The 19525-nt window shown below is 41.9% G+C and overlaps 3 protein-coding genes across 3 annotated transcripts in view; 1 reads left to right on the forward strand and 2 right to left on the reverse strand.

Annotated features, from left to right (window-relative positions):
- Positions 1-4271: 4271 nt before the first annotated feature.
- The window catches only part of LOC125748855 (GTPase IMAP family member 8-like), a 56922-nt gene continuing 41668 nt past the window's right edge, over positions 4272-19525 (reverse strand). Inside the window, exons 6-8 of the mRNA XM_049025514.1 lie at positions 7866-8096; positions 6467-6756; positions 4272-5370 (exon numbers count right to left, since the gene is read on the reverse strand). Coding sequence (XP_048881471.1) covers positions 4586-5370; positions 6467-6756; positions 7866-8096 — 1306 coding nt within the window. The 3' untranslated portion in view covers positions 4272-4585. The remainder of the gene's footprint in view (positions 5371-6466; positions 6757-7865; positions 8097-19525) is intronic.
- On the forward strand, positions 9933-11581 carry LOC125749662 (GTPase IMAP family member 7-like). Its single transcript, XM_049027129.1, has 2 exons — positions 9933-10029; positions 10284-11581. The coding sequence occupies exons 1-2, from the start codon at positions 10017-10019 to the stop codon at positions 11222-11224; spliced, it is 954 nt and encodes a 317-aa protein (XP_048883086.1). The 5' UTR covers positions 9933-10016; the 3' UTR covers positions 11225-11581.
- On the reverse strand, positions 15713-18453 carry LOC125749663 (GTPase IMAP family member 9-like). Its single transcript, XM_049027130.1, has 2 exons — positions 18302-18453; positions 15713-17598 (listed from the first exon to the last, which is right to left on the reverse strand). Exons 1-2 carry the CDS (start codon positions 18321-18323, stop codon positions 16712-16714), a joined length of 909 nt encoding a protein of 302 aa, XP_048883087.1. The 5' UTR covers positions 18324-18453; the 3' UTR covers positions 15713-16711.

A 19525-nucleotide genomic window follows, 5' to 3' on the forward strand; every position in this document is an offset into this window, starting at 1 on the left:
TTTCTAGGTATGCCCCTGACATTCATGCTCAGCATACTGTTGTTCTTGAGCACTGTCACCTCACACCTTCTCGCTTGGTTAAAATGCTACCCCTCTCCCGTTTGTCTGGAGTTTGCATCTTCACCTCACTTTCTGAAGGTTCCCTCTCCAATATCCCCATACATTCCAAAGACATGCAGTCAGGCTAACTGCTCTCCCGAAATTATCCAAGGCGTATGACTGTGTGTGTCTCTCTATTTCTCATGCAAAGTTTTAAACATCGTTTCTTTATCTCTCTTTCCCACAGTTATCTTGTCCTTATTTACACTGTAAGCGGTGGACGCTTAGCCTAGCAGCAACTGTACTTAACCTGGCTCCTCAGTTCATTCGCCTCCTTAGTTCATTGCTTTTCCCAAAACTGTCTGCCAAATAAATGTAATTGCAGTGATTTCTTTAGCTGCCTGAATAAACTCTTTGCATTCACCCACGTCCTGACTGAGATATTGGAGATAATACCATAATTTTGAAGGTCCTCAACCTTGGGAACGTTTTCCTTGCAAACTATCTGTTTCGCAAAAGACAGAGGAATGTTGGACGTTTGATGGCCACACAATACATCATTGTACTTGCTAAGGACACATGCAGACTCTTACCATTGGACATATGCATCAAAGTAGGACCTCTGGCAGTGGTGAGGATCAAACCCACTCTTAGGAGGAGACTGGAGCCTTAAGCTAGCATCGTAGATTGCTCAGCTGCACCACCCACTAAAGTCCATACTGATATTGCGGGGTACATGCGTGAAAGCAGTTGTTTTGGCTGAGGTAGGATTTGAATTCTCACCTCCAAAGAGACTTAAGCCTTAATATAGTACCTTAAATCGCTCGGCCACACTGCCCCACCTTTTTCTCCAATCCCAGTCATGTGAGCAGCTATTACATCCAGCAGATCTTAATGGTGTTTCAAGATAATGGGGTATATGTTAAAGGAGCAGTTTAAGCTTTACTGTCTTTGCTGTGGGACTCACTCAGAGACAGTGCGGTGCGTCTGTCAGATATTGAACAAAACTGAGAGAGGAGGAGAAATTGGTCACCAAAAGGCATTTGCTTCTGCTTAATGGAAATACCCCAGAGTATAGCTTAGGGATGACATCGTACGAAAGATCTTACAGATAGTTGAATTACTGTTTCTGTAAATGGGAATGATAAGAATGACTGGCTTGGCTTTCTATCAGAAATAGAAGCTGTGGGTCTTTTGTGTGATACAACTGAATCTGCCTGCAAGGAAGTAAACAGAAAAATAAATAAAAAATAAACACATCACTTCCTTCTCGTTAGAGATAATTGTTATTACATTTCCTGGTGCATTACGCATTCAAACCTGTATGGGTGCTTGAGTTGGTTGTGGGAAAGTAACAATCAAATGGCACATGGACAATAGGGCAGAAGGTATGGTGACAAGTATTTTGCTGTATAAGGGTTACATGGCAGTTACTTGCATGTTGGAAAGGTTGTAATTTTAGCTTTCAGTTAAACCCATTCACTACTCTAATACTTACTGTAAGATAATGGAGAGAAGAACAATCCCATGGCTTTCAGAGGTCAGGCAGCTGCTGTGCTGCCTCAGCTCTCCGGTGGGATTAATTAGCCCATCCCAAACTGCTAACCTAGTCTTGGACAAATGTATTCATCAAAGTTTCAATAGCGTTCTTCATGCCCAGTGATGAGCTGGTAAGCTGTCGAGGGGACGTGATGGTGTGTCCCTACCGTACATCACACGGGATAGACTCCACCCTGGGATACATGATTAGAGCATGAATGCAAGCTTCATCAACGGCTGCCATTAAGGGCTCCTCAAAATTGCGTTTAAGGTAATATAATGTCTTCCATTGCCCTTAAAGATCCCCTTCTCATCTGCCAGAAATTCAGTGTTATAGTAAAGATGTAAGCCCTGCCCAGTGCTCCCACCTGCAGAGTTCATTTCGATTCTATCAAGGAATCAAAGAGGAGGTTTCCCTTCAGCAGATAATATCATTGGAAAAGGCAAATCTGTGGACACCTAATTCTTTTTCAGGAGTGCAGACCCACTCACATGACGATGTCTGACTATAAGTCTGCAGAATATGTGTCCGTTGATCTGTCCTTTTAAGTTCAGTGTAGATACCTGTTATGCATTTTTTACATGCCTGAGAGATTTCATAATTGGCATGAAATAATCTTCTTTACCTGTCGTACAACATGATGTCTCTTTATTATCTTTATTTGTTCAAATTTGTTGAGAAGAAAATACAGACGCTCCTCTACTTACGAACTTTCAACTTACAAACTTTCAGACAAACGCGCAAAGAGGACTCTAAGTCCAAATTGTGTTCATCGGGCTCCCGTTTCCTGTCCAAAACATGATTTTTTTTTCTGCGCACCAGTTCCTCACCAGCAGCATAGCGTGCGTACTCACAACATCCTAGGTCTTTGTACTTTCATTATGCCCTAAAACTATGTTGAATAACGACTTACAAACATTTCAAGTTACAAACGGCTGTTCGGAACGTATCTCCTTTGCAAGCAGGGGAGCATCTGTAATAACAACATGAAAATATATAGACCTATAAAATGTGCACATTCCTTCCAAATAAGCCTTTAATCAGAAGCCAAAGCACTCAGCTATATTGTGACACTGTGAAATGTTTTCAAAATCAATGTGGCCTTTCAGTGAACATACCTTCATAATGTATCGTAATGCATTTGTAAAGCATTATAAATATGGGTATAAATATTTACCAAAAGGCATAACACATTATCGCAATGTTTATAAGTCATTATAAATGGTCTGTGAAGCTCTTATCTATGATGCACTAAAAGTACCTTTATAATGCATCATGAAGGTACTTCAGTCTTTCCCCATTTCGAATGTAATGTTTCCCTTCTGATCCAACTAAATCAAACTTGCTCTTATCACTAAAGTGAACTTTGGACAAGTTCTTCTCTGTCCATATAATATGCCCGTCAGCAAAGGTTAGTCTAGAGACATTGGATTCTTTCTGCTGATGAGAGGTTTGGTCACTTGGAAGTGGACTTTCTGTCTGAATTCTTTCAGACTGTGAGACACTGTATGCCGAGTCTGAACCTCGCCCCATTCAGCGCTGAACTGGCAAGCAATTCCAGTAGCAGAGTTGATTACATGTCAGGCGTCTCCGCATCGTCCTGTTCTCTCTTACATGGGTGACCAGCACTTGAATGAACCGGTGCTATTTTAAAGCTTAAATACGCTAGAAATCATGCTGATGGAATGGGGTTTCATTGCAATAGCTATTGTCCTTCAACCTTCATCTGAACAACCTGCTGTCGCAAGAAACAGCTCCCAGACTTGCCAAGCCATTACCAGTGTTTCCAGATAAACAGGGATTGTTAGATAATAAAGGACATTAGCAGCAGATGCTATAATAGCACCAACAACTGTGAAGTACCCTGGACTGTTCTCTAATTTTGATCAGAGCTATTAATCTTATTTCTCATTTAGGTTTTTTTCTATATAGTGATATAGAATATATTTATATATTATGAAATATGCTTTAACTACATCCCATCTATTCATGTTAGAATAATTTGGGATAGGGACTAGAGATGAATGGATAGCCTGAGTCTTTTCTGGGGGGAAGGGGCCGAGGGCACACTATCAATGACTTGAGCCAATAAATACTCATTTATTTGGGGGTGGGGGAGACAAAAGCCTCCCTAAAACCGGCCTAATAACACCCGCGAATTGGGGTAAGCAGTGACACTGAAATTCAGGAAAGAAGTTGTTCTCCAGTTTTGATATCCACTGTAGATACATCGCTGTGAGGTAGATCTTTTGATAGTCTGCCTTGAACTGTCATGAAGCCCTGGCTTTAAACAATGAAACCCTGTTTACAGTTACAGCTGATAAAGACAGAAAGGACAGATGCCAACCAACTGGAATGTTCAAGGAATTCAAGGAATCCTACCTGGAAGAACTATTCCAACCCACATTTCGATAAAGCAAACAAGTCTGTCTAAGTTCCATTAGGTATATAAATGTTCTCTGAAGAAAAATAGAGTCCATTATTTCATGGGATGTATCTAATATTGTTCTATTTTTGGTAAACATCCATTAAACAGAAACGATAAAATAAAGAAGACAAAACCATTCTTGTGTATTTTATTTGGACAACTTTACTTCATTTCAAATTCAAAATGAAAAAAAAAAAAACAATAATTGTAACATGACATCGCAATTGATTCTATTAAGCTCATTTGCATGCTATTAACTAACGACTGGAGCAAGTAAAGTAACTCAATTTAAATACAGAACTTGACCAGTCACTAACGCCACTTGAGTCTTAACTGAGGTGACTCACTTCCATCTTAGTGCAGTAATAGTAATAATGGCCATTTTTTTTAAACACATGACAGTTAACAGTGTAACTAAGTATCTACATTTTATTTTGAATCATTCTTTTGGCATCTTTAACCACTTAACACATGGCATGTGCTTAACACACTGTCTATCTGCAGATATCCTTTCAGTGTATGACAAAAGGGTCACATTTTTCATGTTGAATCTAATTTATCAAATTTAAGTACTTTATCTAAAACAAAACACATGCACACATAGTTGTATCTTCTTCGTCCTGTAATCTGTATTTGCCTCTTGTCATTGACTTGCTTTTTGCTTTTGTTATGTCTCTCCAGGCACGTTGAGATGTCGTTGCAGAAGTGTGGCTCATCCGTACTTCCAGGTTGTCTTGTACTTTTACCACTCTATTGTCTTCTCGTCTTGCGTTACCCGTTTCATTGTCAGCTTCTATCTTTCCAGCATTCTTTTTGTCACCTCTATGCAGCATTTCATACACTTCTTTCAGGAGCTCTGCCACCTGCCTGTTATTGCTGGTGTCCCTGTTGTTGAAGACATGGTACCTGTTCCCGCATTTCTTCAGTAGGGCTTTGAGTTCTGTCTGAGCATTCTTCAGGAAGTCCTGAATGGTGATGCCCTCCAGATCGTCACCATAACTGAACAGAATTATCATGCGTCGTGTGACGTCTGGGCCAAACATGCGTTCAGTCTGCTCCACTATCTTCTTCTCTCCCTCTGTGAAGCGACCGAGCTGTAACACCAGAAGATAAACACAGGGACCTTCTGCCAAGGACCTACATCTGTTAATGTGATACTTAGGATGAGGGAGAGAGTCATCGAACAAGTCTGGTGTGTCGATGACAGTGACCTGTCTACCCTGAATGGACACAGTCTGTTTTTTACACTCTGTGGTCACTGGTTTGGTGCTGAGGATGGACTGGAACCCTTTTCTGCCCAGTATGGTGTTTCCACAGCAGCTCTTCCCTGAGCCTCTCCTGCCCAGCAGCACCAGTCTGACAGCTAAAAGAAAAATAATTTTGTGAAGTTAATTACAATGCCATGCCTGATTTCCAGTACAATTGTATAAAAACAATGAGATTTTAAATAAACGGTTGTATATTCCCTTGGTTGCAGAGATGTTGGTCAAAAATGTATCATTTCCACAAGTTGCCATTATATAAGTAAGGAATAATTGACTCCGGACCGTTGAATTATTAGAAAATAATGCACACCCGAGGTGTAACGGCCACTCCGCTTCGCGTCGTGGCCGCATTACCACCTCGGGTGTGCATTATTTTCTAATAAGGATTATTTCTTCCGCATCTCATCCAACGACTCTTTTGCTAGTTCCAAAACGTCATTTTAAAGCTGGCAATGGAGGCTTGAGCCGTTGATAGCAGACTAATACAGTTAATAATGAAGTTATTAGAAAGAGAGCGAGAGAGACAGAGAAAGAGAAACAGAGAGAGCTTGTATGAATTAGGTTACCTCTGTGTGTCCCTCAACAGTGTTCTGAAGCACCGTCTCTAAACTGTAAGTCTGCTTTAAGATGCAGCGCTGTTATTACCTCGCTAGTGAGAAATGTCATGTGTAGCCTTTAAGTTGGTACACTAGGCTAACTAATACTGCTGCAGCCCAGTTGTTGAAAGTTTCATATTCACCGTAAATATTAAAATTTACTTTCGGAAAATCGTCTGTCATGTTGTTGTTTTTGTTAGTCCTGTGTGCTGTATAGGTACTGTATGCTAATTTCCGTTATTACAGTTAACTATGCGAAGTGATATGGAACTGTAATGCGGTCAAGAGAGCTGCCTGGAACTACGTTCGCCGTGCGTTTATCTGAAAATAATTGCACACCTCAGAACGTTCGTCAGCCAATCAGATTCAAGCATTCAACGGTCCCGTAGTATAACTATGAATGATAAACTACTAAAGGAATATATTCATTTTTCTATCTCACTTGTTCCTTAGAACTTAAAATGAGATCATCATCCAGCAACCTTGCATATAACAATTAACTTGAAAGAGTTCATATTCATAAATCATTCCCAATCAGACCAGGGCCAAAGGCAGGGTGGGGGGTGGGGGGGGAGGGTCGGTGGTCCGGCAACTCTACCAATAGTGTCCTGCTTTTCCAGGCTGCCATTGTCACCTTCTGTCATTCCCGGCTTCCTTTTGACACGATGCGTAGAATCATTCACTTGTATCTCGATTCTCCGAACTGCTGAGTCGTTGTTCCTATCCTGCGCCTCCAGCTTCTCCACATACCTGGTGCTCTTTACACTTAGCTGTGGTGTCTGGGTAACTGGGCCCCCTTTATCTCTGCCCAGCATAACAGCCATCATGTTCAGAAGCTCTGTCACCTGCCTGTTATTGCTGGTGTCCCTGTTGTTGAAAACATGGTACCTGTTCCCACATTTCTTCAGTAGGGCTTTGAGTTCTGTCTGAGCATTCTTCAGGAAGTCCTGAATGGTGATGTCCTCCAGATCATCACCATAACTGAACAGAATTATCATGCGCCGTGTGACGTCTGGGCCAAACATGCGTTCAGTCTGCTCCACTATCTTCTTCTCTCCCTCTGTGAAGCGACCGAGCTGTAACACCAGAAGATAAACACAGGGACCTTCTGATACCAAAGACCTGCAAGTGTTAATGTGGGGCTTCGGATCATGGAGAGAGTCACTGAAGAAATCTGGTGTGTCGATGACAGTGACCTGTCTCCCCTGAATGGACTCAGTCTGCTGTTTACACTCTGTGGTCACTGGTTTGCTGCTGAGGAAGGACTGGAACCCTTTTCTGCCCAGTATGGTGTTTCCACAGCAGCTCTTCCCTGAGCCTCTCCTGCCCAGCAGCACCAGTGTGACAGCTAAAGGAAATAAAGTTTGTGAAGATAATTACAATGCCATGCCTGATTCCCAGTACAATTGTATGCAAACAATGAGATTTTAAATAAACGGTTGTATATTCCCTTGGTTGCAGAGATGTTGGTCAAAAATGTATCATTTCCACAAGTTGCCATTATATAACTATGAATGATAAACTACTAAAGGAATATATTCATTTTTCTATCTCACTTGTTCCTTAGAACTTAAAATGAGATCATCATCCAGCAACCTTGCATATAACACTTAACTTGAAAGAGTTCACATTCATAAATCATTCCCAATCAGACCAGGGCCAAATGCAGGGTGGGGGGGGGGGGGGTAGGTGGTCCGGCAACTCTACCAATAATATCCTGCTTTTCCAGGCTGGCATTGTCACCTTCTGTCATTCCCGGCTTCCTTTTGACACGATGCGTAGAATCATTCACTTGTATCTCGATTCTCCGAACTGCTGAGTCGTTGCTCCTATCGTGCGCCTCCAGCTTCTCCACATACCTGGTGCTCTTTACACTTAGCTGTGGTGTCTGGGTAACTGGGCCCCCTTTATCTCTGTCCAGCATAACAGCCACCATGTTCAGAAGCTCTGTCACCTGCCTGTTATTGCCGGTGTCCCTGTTGTTGAAAACATGGTACCTGTTCCCACATTTCTTCAGTAGGGCTTTGAGTTCTGTCTGAGCATTCTTCAGGAAGTCCTGAATGGTGATGCCCTCCAGATCGTCACCATAACTGAACAGAATTATCATGCGCCGTGTGACGTCTGGACCAAACATGCGTTCAGTCTGCTCCACTATCTTCTTCTCTCCCTCTGTGAAGCGACCGAGCTGTAACACCAGAAGATAAACACAGGGACCTTCTGCCAAAGACCTACAGGTGTCAATGTGGGGCTTCGGATCATGGAGAGAGTCACCGAAGAAATCTGGTGTGTCGATGACAGTGACCTGTCTCCCCTGAATGGACTCAGTCTGCTGTTTACACTCTGTGGTCACTGGTTTGGTGCTGAGGACGGACTGGAACCCTTTTCTGCCCAGTATGGTGTTTCCACAGCAGCTCTTCCCTGAGCCTCTCCTGCCCAGCAGCACCAGTCTGATAGCTAAAAGAAATAAAGTTTGTAAACATGATTTACAATTCCAGCCTGATTTCCAGTAAAGATTTGTACAAACAATGAGACCCTAAATTAACAGCTGCATATTCTCTTGGTTACACAGAGATATTTTACCAAAAGTGTATCATAATATAAAAGCGTATATTTACATATGGATGATAAACTGCTAATACAATATAATCATTATTTGTGTAGTTAGTATATATACCTCAGTTAAATCACTGGGTTTAGTCTGATCTCCTTATTGTGAAAGGTCTGGACCCCCCCCCCCCCCCCCCCCCCCCCCCCCCGCCAATAGGACCCCAGAGCAGATTTCTGGGGAAGGAGGGGGGGGGGTAGCTAACTTAATTAGCTGACCATGTATCTGGGCAGAATTTAACTTTTTTTTGCGATTTTTTGGCAGTGGATTCAAACCCAGAATTTTATTAGAGACAAATAGTTGTATGCAATTAGATCTTTTTGATTTATTTAACAACAAGCTCTTTGCATCTTTTATTGCTTGCTTAGTCAGGAATTAAATATATTAAGGGACTTTCTCTCCAGCCATTCTAAATTAATTTCGCTGTGAGTGAAACCGGACTTAATTAATGTTAAGTTAAAATTGGACTAGCGTACCATCTCGTTTAGGCAAGTTAAACATGCCTGTAAAATGAGATTGGATTAGTGCATTACATAAGTAAACCATTCTGGTGTTTAATCACTGACCACAGGTCCTGGCCTTCAGCCTAAAGCACTGTTGAAATCGAAGTCATTTTATGCAATTTCTTTGCGTTTATAGTTTTCGTTAAGTAGCGTTAAATTAGAATTAAAGAGCATAATTTCTCATTAATTTACTACTGTAATTCGCCACGATTCCGTTATACATGATAATATAGTAATATAGATAAGTGTTTTAAATAATTAAAAAACAACACCAAACCTCATGTTTTTTACTAAGTATATACGATGTTCTGTCCATTATTGTTCTATCCAAAATTATGTTTTAAAAAGTACATTAAAGTCATTACTCGATGCATAGAAAAGCACGAAGCTGATAATTTCATTTTTTTCAAAAGCTCAACAAACTTGAATACTTACTATTAACCATTTCTGTATCTGCACCTGGAACAAAATGCGCTTCACTGCAGTCTCACTGAATGATAACGACTGTACCAGGAGGCAGATGCCCTTAATGGGCGGTACAGTCTTACTAATACCCTGAGCTAATCGTCATTCATCACGTTGGCTGGGGGGGGTTCTCCTTATGAGCCGAAATGCGTTTCCCTCTTATGAGCCGAAATGCGTTTCCCTGCCACAACTCCACCCTCCACTAGAGGCCGCTCGCGGTCAGCGACGTGCCGCCAGACCAGTGGTCGACAAACCTGATCTACAGGAAGCGTTATCTGCATTCACATAAGCTGGTTTCATTTTCAAAATCTGTCAGAGATATATTTGGAAGTCATAATCTTAGTATGGTTTCTGTGCTCTGTTAGAGACATACAGTGCTGTACTCCATGTTCATAGTTCATACTTGTAACTGTGTTTACAGGAATAGCAGCTGGAGGAGGCGTGGTCACTGCTATCACGTCACGTAAGAGCCAAGTCTGTGGGTGGGAGCACTGTACAGGAGTCACCTCCAGATGGCATATAAATATCTTTATAAGGCCTGACGCTCCTCTCCTGCAAGCTCTCTTCGAGGAAAAATGGCTCTGAAAGGTGCGTTGAAATATTGTCTTCAACATGCATTTACTGTACTGGCTTAACTGTGTACCGTGTATTTAGAGTGTACTGTAGAGCATTTTATGAAACTCTATAACGTGACATATCTTTCTGGTTGGATTATTTCACTGCATTATGTATAAACAAACTAATGATTAACATTGATGGATAAGGAATGTTTATGTAGCCATGCCTCTTGTTGTACCTTCAATTGTCAAAGAAGTTTAACACATTAGCATGCTTACTTACAGCTGGGGGTAAAACTCACAAACAAGAAGGACCTCAACACCCCTTTGGCTGCCCCCAGATGAGGATTGTCCTGCTGGGTAAAACAGGAGTGGGGAAAAGTGCAGTTGGAAACACCATCCTGGGCAGGAAACAGTTTGAATCTGCGCTCAGAAGTGCTTCAGTCACCAGTCAATGTCGAAAGGAAGATGCCATAGTATTTGATAGACCCATTGCTGTTATCGATACCCCAGGTCTGTTTGACACTGAGCAGCCCAACAATGAAATACAGAAAGAGATAGTGAAATGTATCCAGGTCTCCTGTCCAGGGCCACATGCTTTTCTCTTGGTGATGCAGCTGAACAGATTTACAAATGAGGAGAGGGTGTGTGTCGAAGCTCTGCAGGAGATCTTTGGTGAAGAAGCGAATAAATTCATGATTGTCCTGTTCACCCGTGGAGATGACCTCCAAAACCAATCTATTCATGAATTTGTCAGGGATGCCAACTCACACCTGAAGGAGGTGATCAGGAAGTGTGGGGACAGGTACTGTGTCTTTAACAACAAGAAACTCTCCAACAGGGACCAAGTGAAAGAGCTGCTGGACATGATTGACAAGATGATGGCCCTGAATGGAGACAGCTTTTACACCCAGGAGATGTACAAGGAGGCAGAGGCAAAGATCACGGAGAAGGAGGAGGAGATCAAGAAAGCAGCCATAGAGAAGAGAAGACTGCATAAGGAAAAACTAGAGAAAGAGCGATTAGAGAGAGCAGAAAAACTTGCAGTAGAGCTGAGAAGTGCGGTGGACAAGGAGATTGAAAAGAGGTTGTCTGTAATCAGGATCGAATTTGAGCAGGAGCTGAGAGAAGCTAGAAGAAAGGCAGAGGAATCTGAACTCCAATTGAGTTTCGTACAAAAACTCAAGATGAAGGTTTCAAATGCTTTCAGGATTGTAAAGAAATAAATGGGTCATATTTCTGAATGGTGAAGCTGTATACATTTAAGATCTTAATTTCAATGTTGTGTAGGTGTAAGTCCTGCTGACACTTGAACTGAATTCTTGCTGATTTGAAATGAATTTTTCATTGTAGTATAAAAATACATAAAATCACTCTTGAGATAATACATGTATTTTGTGTATTAAGTGCTTTTATATGATATATTTATGCTTTATGCTTACGTCTAATCCTTTTAGAATATGATGGGAAGTGGGTATTACATGAATATAGTTTATTACAAACACAACATACTACATTTATTTTTACTAACAGTCAAAGATTTCATATTATGATAATACATACTCTTCCTTGATGCTTCAAAAGATCTACTGTGCTGTGTTCTGTATATAGCGTGGGATCCAGAACGTCCAGCTCCCGGATGTTTTTCTTGCCTTTCTACTCTTTCCCCGTTTATCTGGCTATTCTGGTTTCGTACCACACATATCTGATACTCCCTTTTTTATTAAGATGCTCATACTTGTACTTTTGCATGTCTTAAACTGGTTAGTTCAGAATCAGTCCTTTGAGTAAGTGTACAAATATATCTTGCATACTGTAAGTTTCTTAAGTTAATCTACCATTGACCTGAACGGAAGAATCTTGGCCAGTTGGGCAGGTGGTACAGTAATGGCTGGATTTTCCCACTTTATTTCCCATGTATCAGTGTGCCAACCCCAGAATCATTTTAATAGATCCAGTCAAGGCTACTTTATGCTGTAAACGGAAACATCAACACGAGACTCTGAAGACATTATGAGCTGATCTCTGTGCTCCTGTCATAATCATGTAGACCAGCGGTCTTTTGCCAGTTGGATTTCTTGGAAATGTTAATTTTTATTTGATTGCTGGATATGGCAAGTTCAACAAAAAAAATTTTGCAATAACAGTCTTGATGTGCATTCCCGATCTTTGACCCATCCTGGCTCACTGTCTGTGGTTGCTTCCATTGTGAATTGGTATGTTTGGCCTTACCGGATTGTCTTTGCTTTTACATATTGCAATTATACTACAGCCCCTTTCAGACATTCGCTGCCACCTTTACATTTCTAGACATTACTTTCGTGAGCGATCGGCACGTGGAGCGTGGAAACAGCACAGAATGCAAAGCGATCGGGAAATCATGGGGTCTATAATAGAGCAGACAAATCAGGAGCATTATGCACACAGAAATGATGGAGGTCAATGACCAGACTGGGGGAACAAATGTAACGTGGACTTAAATACACCAGACTAATTAGACACAACTAGAAACGGCTGGTAACACAGGGATTCCACATGGGCTAGATAAGGGGGCGTGGCACATGGGAGGATCGGATGAATGGGGCATGACAATTACTTGGAGGAGTTGTATTGTAATGTCTGAATCAGGCGTAAGGGATATCAAACAGATGCTTCCCTGCTAAGTCCCTAGAACAAGTCCGGGGTATTGGGATTGACCCCCATGTGTAACTGGAGCAAGGAATTATCCAGAGAATTCACTGTGAGCAAGTGGACATGTCGATAACATTTCTTTTGTGCAAGTGGCATGAAAACAGAAGGACATAAACGGCCATAAATTCTTTCAGTGAGGGCCAGCACTGAAATTGCTTGACAGTTTCACGGAACAACAAGACAAAGTTGCGTATGATCAACTTCCAGTCTGGCTGTGTGACCGCAGTGTAAACCGAACTAAGGCACAAGTGAACAGCAAAAGTCTTTCTGTCATGTTCTGTCTTCTTCATGTCTTCTTCATGCTCTGCCCAAGTGCTGGTCTAAACCAGCCGATGTCTTTCTAGTAGCTGTGAATGCGACTAACACAGACAATTTACTGTAGTGTGTCACATGTATGAAAAGGGAAAATCAAGAAAATGTCTGTGATTTTCGTTAACACAGATGAGAGTGCAAGGACAAGGCTGGAGGTCACTCTGTCCGCTGGTTCAGTTGGAATAGCAGACTGGATACTTTAAAAGGATGGTGGTGCTTGAAATCATTGTTCTTCCTCTGTTAACCATGGTTACCTGCAAGGAAACACATGCAGTCATCATTGCTTTGCACAAAAAGGGCTTCACGGGCAAGGATATTGTTGCTAGTAAGATTGCACCTAAATCAACCATTTTTCGGATCATCAAACATTTGAGTAACACTTCATCCATCCATCCATCCATTTTCCAAACCGCTTATCCTACTGGGTCGTGGGGGGTCTGGAGCTTATCCCGGAAGCAATGGGCACGAGGCAGGGAACAACCCAGGATGGGGGGGCCAGTCCATCGTAGGGCTGAGCAACACTTGTTTATTTTAATTATTTTTTCTGCTCATGCAAAACATCAGTCACTTCCTGCATTGAAAAATTAAAATTTTTCCTGCAAGAATGCAGACCTCAACTTTGGTGGAATCCTGCTGTTGTCGTGGATGGTCTGCTCATGTGCTTTCACTTCATGCAGGAGCAGATGCATTTCCTCTGCAGAGAAGGATTCTTTTTCACTACCTGGCACATCCGCCTGTATTATAGTAATCCGCCAAGGTGCAAATGCTTCCGCTCTTAAAGGGAATCGGAGGGACACTCTGATTGGTTTATAGCATGTTATGCGCCAATCACACCCAGGGCTAATTATGAGACTGGCGTAGGGGCTGCTTTTCCACCATTAAACTTGCGAAAGTGGGTTGGCCACGCTTTAAAAGTTGCGCCATCCGCAACTGTCTGATGCTTTCGAGTGTGTAAGAAAATGCATTACTGACAAAAGGGAGGCCACCGATGTCATGCCCTGCATCCCTTCCCCCTCATTCTCTCCATCGTGTGACTTTAATGAGCCACACCTGTAACTTGTTTAATCTCTCCCCTTGTTACAGCCCTCGTGAGGATCACCCCAGGTGCCTCTCGTCTGCTCCCTCATCAGTGATGTATATAGTGCCTCCCTGTAACGAGCTCCCCAGTCCAGTCATTGATGTTTCTGCCTGCATGTGCACCATAGTGTGCCCTGCGTCCCGTGTTCTCGCCTGTTTCCTCCTCACCCCGTTTTAACCCCTCGTGGTCCATTTGCTTTACCCTGCCTGTTGTTTCATTTAATAAAGCCCCTTTCGGTTTTCCCCATTCCTGCCTCCGCTTCCGTCCTTATCTGTGATGACTAATATGCTGTACCATATATACTGTACAATCTCATAATCAGCTAGGGTTATTATTAAAGGGAATTCTTGATGATAAAGGCTTTTGTTAGTTCCCCATTGTAATGATATCCTGATTGTGCCTAATCAGATAGTGTTTAACGTTTATACTGGTAATCTGGTCCTACCTTACTGAGAGGGCATACGTTCAGCTTTACTGCCTCTGGAGGAGTGGGCAATCAATGTCCTGGGTGAATTGGATGAGTGAGAGCCGGGAGGGTGAGGCCTGCCCCCATTTGTGGTGTCAGTTGTGTGAGTTAAGGCTTTTACTTTGAAAGTTTGTTCAAATTTATTTTTTGTAAGAGTGGCCTGACCTCATTTTATTTTTGGCTTTACGGCAGCTGTTTTGTGCCTCTGTTCTCCCTAAATGGCAAGCAATTTACAGCTGATGTGATACATCAGGTTTTTGTCTGATTATAAATTGGTTCTTGCACTAAAATGAACCTCACAGTTATGTGGATGGGTCATTGGTCTTTGATATGTGTGATTAGGTTTTCATGCAGGGCTGCTTTTATGTGGGTTTGGTTTTGCCGCTCCTAAGTTTATCAGGCTTTATCGACACCTGCTGCCATCACAGAATGAGGAAAATCAGATCATATCGGAATACCTCACGAACAGCTTTCCTTTGCTGATATATGCAGACCACAGTGGTGTCATTTTGGTTTAAATCTCCTGTTAGCTCATGTGTGGGTAAAGCTGCATTTAATCCACCATTATGTAATCCTCCATTTGGAAGATAAGGTATGATTTACATGGTAATGTGATAAATAAATAAGATATGCAGAAGGCAAGCTGCACCAGCCCAGAAAGTACTAATCAGCTTTCAATCAAGTCTGCAGTGTCACTCAAAGAGATTCCCGAGAGGCCCAGGGGCTGAACAGAACACTGGCTGAGTATATTTATTTGAACTGAGTCCCGCTAGACACATGTGAAAGACAGGCATTCAGAAATCGTATCCAGCGGATACGACAGAAAGTATGACATTCCAGGTACAAATTACTGCATGTATACAGAAAGTCCAAAAGCTCGAAGTGTGGTCAGGAAAGGGTTAACAATTTCATGCACAAAAGGTCTCTGGACCTGCAGAGCTCCAGATGCATACTGTATGTGATAGTTCTGGTTCAGATCATTTCAGAAATGTGGGAGATGCAGTTTTGGTGTTCGGACTGCATAGCACTGCACACCACTTTATAAGGCTGAATGTGTACGTGAGGCATCTGACAAAATTCTTACAAAAGAATTTGACATATCCAAGGTAGCTGGCATTATAACAGATAACACGCCCAACAACAACTAATGATGACATCCACTTCTGTCTATCTGTGAGTTGTTTGTTGGCTAAATAGTCCTGTCCTGGACTTGCAAGTCCTGTTGCAGGTGGAACGTGTAAATATTTAGATTTATCAGGTGGAATAGTGCAATACAGCCCTCAGAAGGTTGCGTTTGATCATCAAAATAGAGCCCCTAGTGTCATTCGTCACAGATGCCTGTGATATCATCACTTTAAATGATTCTTCTAACCCCAACTTGCTTGGTATCATGTTTCATGCTTGAATCAGCTGCTCAGTTATAATTTTACTGTAAAAGTTTATTGTTACTGCATCATTGAAACGGTTTATTGGAACAGAAACCAAATGGGAAACTCACGTTCAAATAACGTCCACAATATTCAGTAATTGGTTTCCCCCCAACTTCAGAGGTTATTTGACGTTTTTTTAATGTACAGATCCTCCTTGAGTTATGACCGTCTGGCTTGACGTAAGTTAGTTTCAACATAAGGATGGTGTGAGAGCGATGCAACCCAATACACAGTTTTAAGAAGGAAAAGATGGATTAATCTTGTTATAATTGTTATACAGTAGTGACATTACTGAGGTTTGGATTTAGTTGAATAACATGAATCTAAAACAATGAATTTACTGCTATCTTTAATCCCACAATTTCACAGTCAAACAAAGAAAGTAGTAATTATAAAATTCTAAAATGTTTATTAAAAAATAATATACCATACTGATTAAAGCATATGAATGAAAAGACAGATTTGATGTTGAATCCAAATTACATAATACCCTGCCTGATGCCTTAAGCTGTCGGGGATAGGTCCTGGGTCCCCCAGCCCTGTCCAGGAGAAACAATCGCACCATGATGTAGAGGATAAGATATATATTTTAAGATATATTAAATGATATAGTCATACGATTGCTTCATGATAGGCAATAGTGATTATTAATCTTTAACCAACATAGAAGAGTATTAAGGCTTAGGATTTCATGTATCTGTACAATTGTGTGGACCATTTAAGGGCACTGCCAGTCTCATCTGCACAAATTTGAAGGTGCTTTCTTTGGACAGAAGATGTGTTTTGCAACTTTGTATGCATTCTTAACTTTATGCTTTAACTTCTCTTCAAAGGCACAGTTGAGATCACTCTTTTCTGCCATCTGTCTGCAATGTATATCTTCCTTTTCCTTATCCAGCCAGAAATTCTTGGCTTTACCAAAAGCCTCCTTTCTCCTAATCTCCTCCATCTTCTCCCTGATCTTGGCCTCTGCCTCCTCATACATCTCCTGCGTGTAGAAGCCTCCCCCATTCATGGCCGTCATGCCATCAATAATGTCCAACAGTTCCTTCACTTGGGCCCTGTTGGACATGTCCCTGTTGTTGAAGACGTGGTACCTGCCTCCACACTTTCTGATCACCTCCTTCAGAGAGGTTTCGCCATTTTCAACAAACTCTTCAATGGTTTGGTCTTCAAGATCATCTCCACGAGTGAACAGGATGATCATAAACTTCTTTGCTTCTTCACCAAAGATCTCCTGCAGAGCTTCGACACACATCTTCTCCTCATTTGTGAATCTGGTCAGCTGCATCACCACCAGGAAAGCATGTGGCCCTGGGCAGGAGAACTGAATACATTTTATCATTTCCTTCTTTATCATCTCATCAGGCTTTTCCGTGTCAAACAGACCTGGAGTGTCAACCACAGCTATGCGTCTATTAGATATGACAGCATCCTCCTTTCGACAATGGCTGGTGACTGACACACTCCTGAGTGCAGAATCAAAGTGGTTTCTGTACAGGATGGTGTTTCCAACTGCACTTTTCCCCACTCCTGTTTTACCCAGCAGTACAATCCTCATTTGGGAGCAGTCAAAGTGGTACGATGGTGCATAAACCTCATCTTCACTAGGGCTCTGTCTATCTGCAAATGAAAGTAACCACACTGTGTTTGTGAATAATGACATTATGTTTATTTATAACTATATTGTGCTTTTTAAATGCTTAAGCATTACACATTGGCCCTCTTTACACTTGGTCTTAAAATGTTTCTTGGCTGATTGGATCGAAAGTAGACAGAGCTAAATAAAAGTGAAAACAACCAGCAAGACGCATTGTTATCCGATCACTCAGACCTCTTGCCAGGGTGGTCTGGGACGCATTTGACCGCATATCTTTTGTAATGTAAACACAAATGCATCCTGGATGCGCCCCTGACAAGGACGTTACAATAAATGTTCTCAGTAATATTGTAACTTGTAACATAAGTCATCAACTGGACACCTTGGATATGCACGAGAGACATGGGTGTAAACGACGACGTGTCTCAGCCGTCTACCTATGATCTGATAACCAAGACGCATTTTAAAACCAAGTGTAAACAAGACCATTAAAACTCACACACAGACCCAAAAAGACCATTTGAAAAAACACAAATTCTATATTTCCCTCCAACTAACTCAGATAACTGACAACTATTCAATTGAGTCTGTAGCTTGCTCTAGAAGACAAACCTTTGTCTATAGTGTTTAGTTATACGTGTCTAATTACACAAACCAAAAATGAATTATGATAGAATTAGGATAGATATTCTATGATGAAAAGAGTAGGCGCTACAAGTGACAAACCTGTGTCTTTGCAGAGATTCATTGTACCCCGGAGATGAGCTGAGTCTGTAACCGCTCTATCAGGCTCTGTCAGTATTTTTGTGACCCAAAATAGTTCCACTCCTCCCCAATAGCCCCACCTCACTCCTACTTGGCTAATATATCAGTCTCTTCTTAATCTCAGCAGTGGAGAAGGTTCATCTTTACCCAGTGCTACTGAGATCAGAGCACATTCCCAACATCCTCGGAGAGCAGCTGGACCGGTATGGCAGCGGCTGACGGTAAGTGTTCAGAATTTTCCGTCTTCCTGGTAGGCAATGTCAGTTTGTTGTTCGACTTTACTTGAAAAGCACTTTCAGTTTTCCTGTATTATTCCAGCTGGTTATACCGAATTTCAGCATAAAAATGTAATTATAGCAAAGAATTTTTTTTCATAGTTTTGGAGGAACGTGCAGAAGTTCTCTAAGCTGCAATAGAGATTCCTGAGGGAAAATTCGATTTCCACATCTGCCACTGTGAGAAGTAAAACTAATCAGCTTTAGATTTAATTGAAATACAAACAACACCATGACAGTGAGCTTAAAACTAATAATTAATTTGTGTCCAGGGCCCTTACTCTGTGTGTGTGTTTGCATGTTCTCCACGTGCCGTTGCGGGGTTTCCTCTGAAGGTGTGACTCTGTGCCAATGGTGTGTGGTGTGTGATGAGTTGGCACAACGTCTTAGGTTGTTCCCTGCCTTGTACCTGTAGCTTCCAAGACAGGCTCCAAACCCCTGTGACTCTGCATAGGACAAGTGGGTATAGAACATGGATGGATAGATGGATGAATATGGGGAAGCTAACTGGACACATCTGTCAACTCATTCCACGACTGCTTGGGTGTCCCGCCATGGCTCTGCATGTGCAGTTGGCATGTTCTCCCCGTGTCACGTGGGCTTCCTATAAATGGCCAATAGAGTGTGTGCCAAGATGCTTTTCATGATCCTGTACTGGAAAAACAATGATGATAGATATGTGGTATTATGTGTTACGGGCGTGTAGTCATGAACTTCAGGATTAATATCTCATGCTGACACTTTACAGATATGTCTGTCTTTCAGCAGCACATGCCAAACTGCTGCTTCTGGGCAGGAGAGGCTCAGGGAAGAGCTGCTGTGGAAATACCATACTGGGCAAAAATGAGTTTCAGTCCGTCCTCAGCAGCAAACCAGTGACCACAGAGTGTAAAAAGCAGACTGAGTCCAT

The sequence above is a fragment of the Brienomyrus brachyistius genome, chromosome 9, assembly GCF_023856365.1.
Source record: "Brienomyrus brachyistius isolate T26 chromosome 9, BBRACH_0.4, whole genome shotgun sequence".
In the NCBI taxonomy this organism is placed as follows: domain Eukaryota; kingdom Metazoa; phylum Chordata; class Actinopteri; order Osteoglossiformes; family Mormyridae; genus Brienomyrus; species Brienomyrus brachyistius.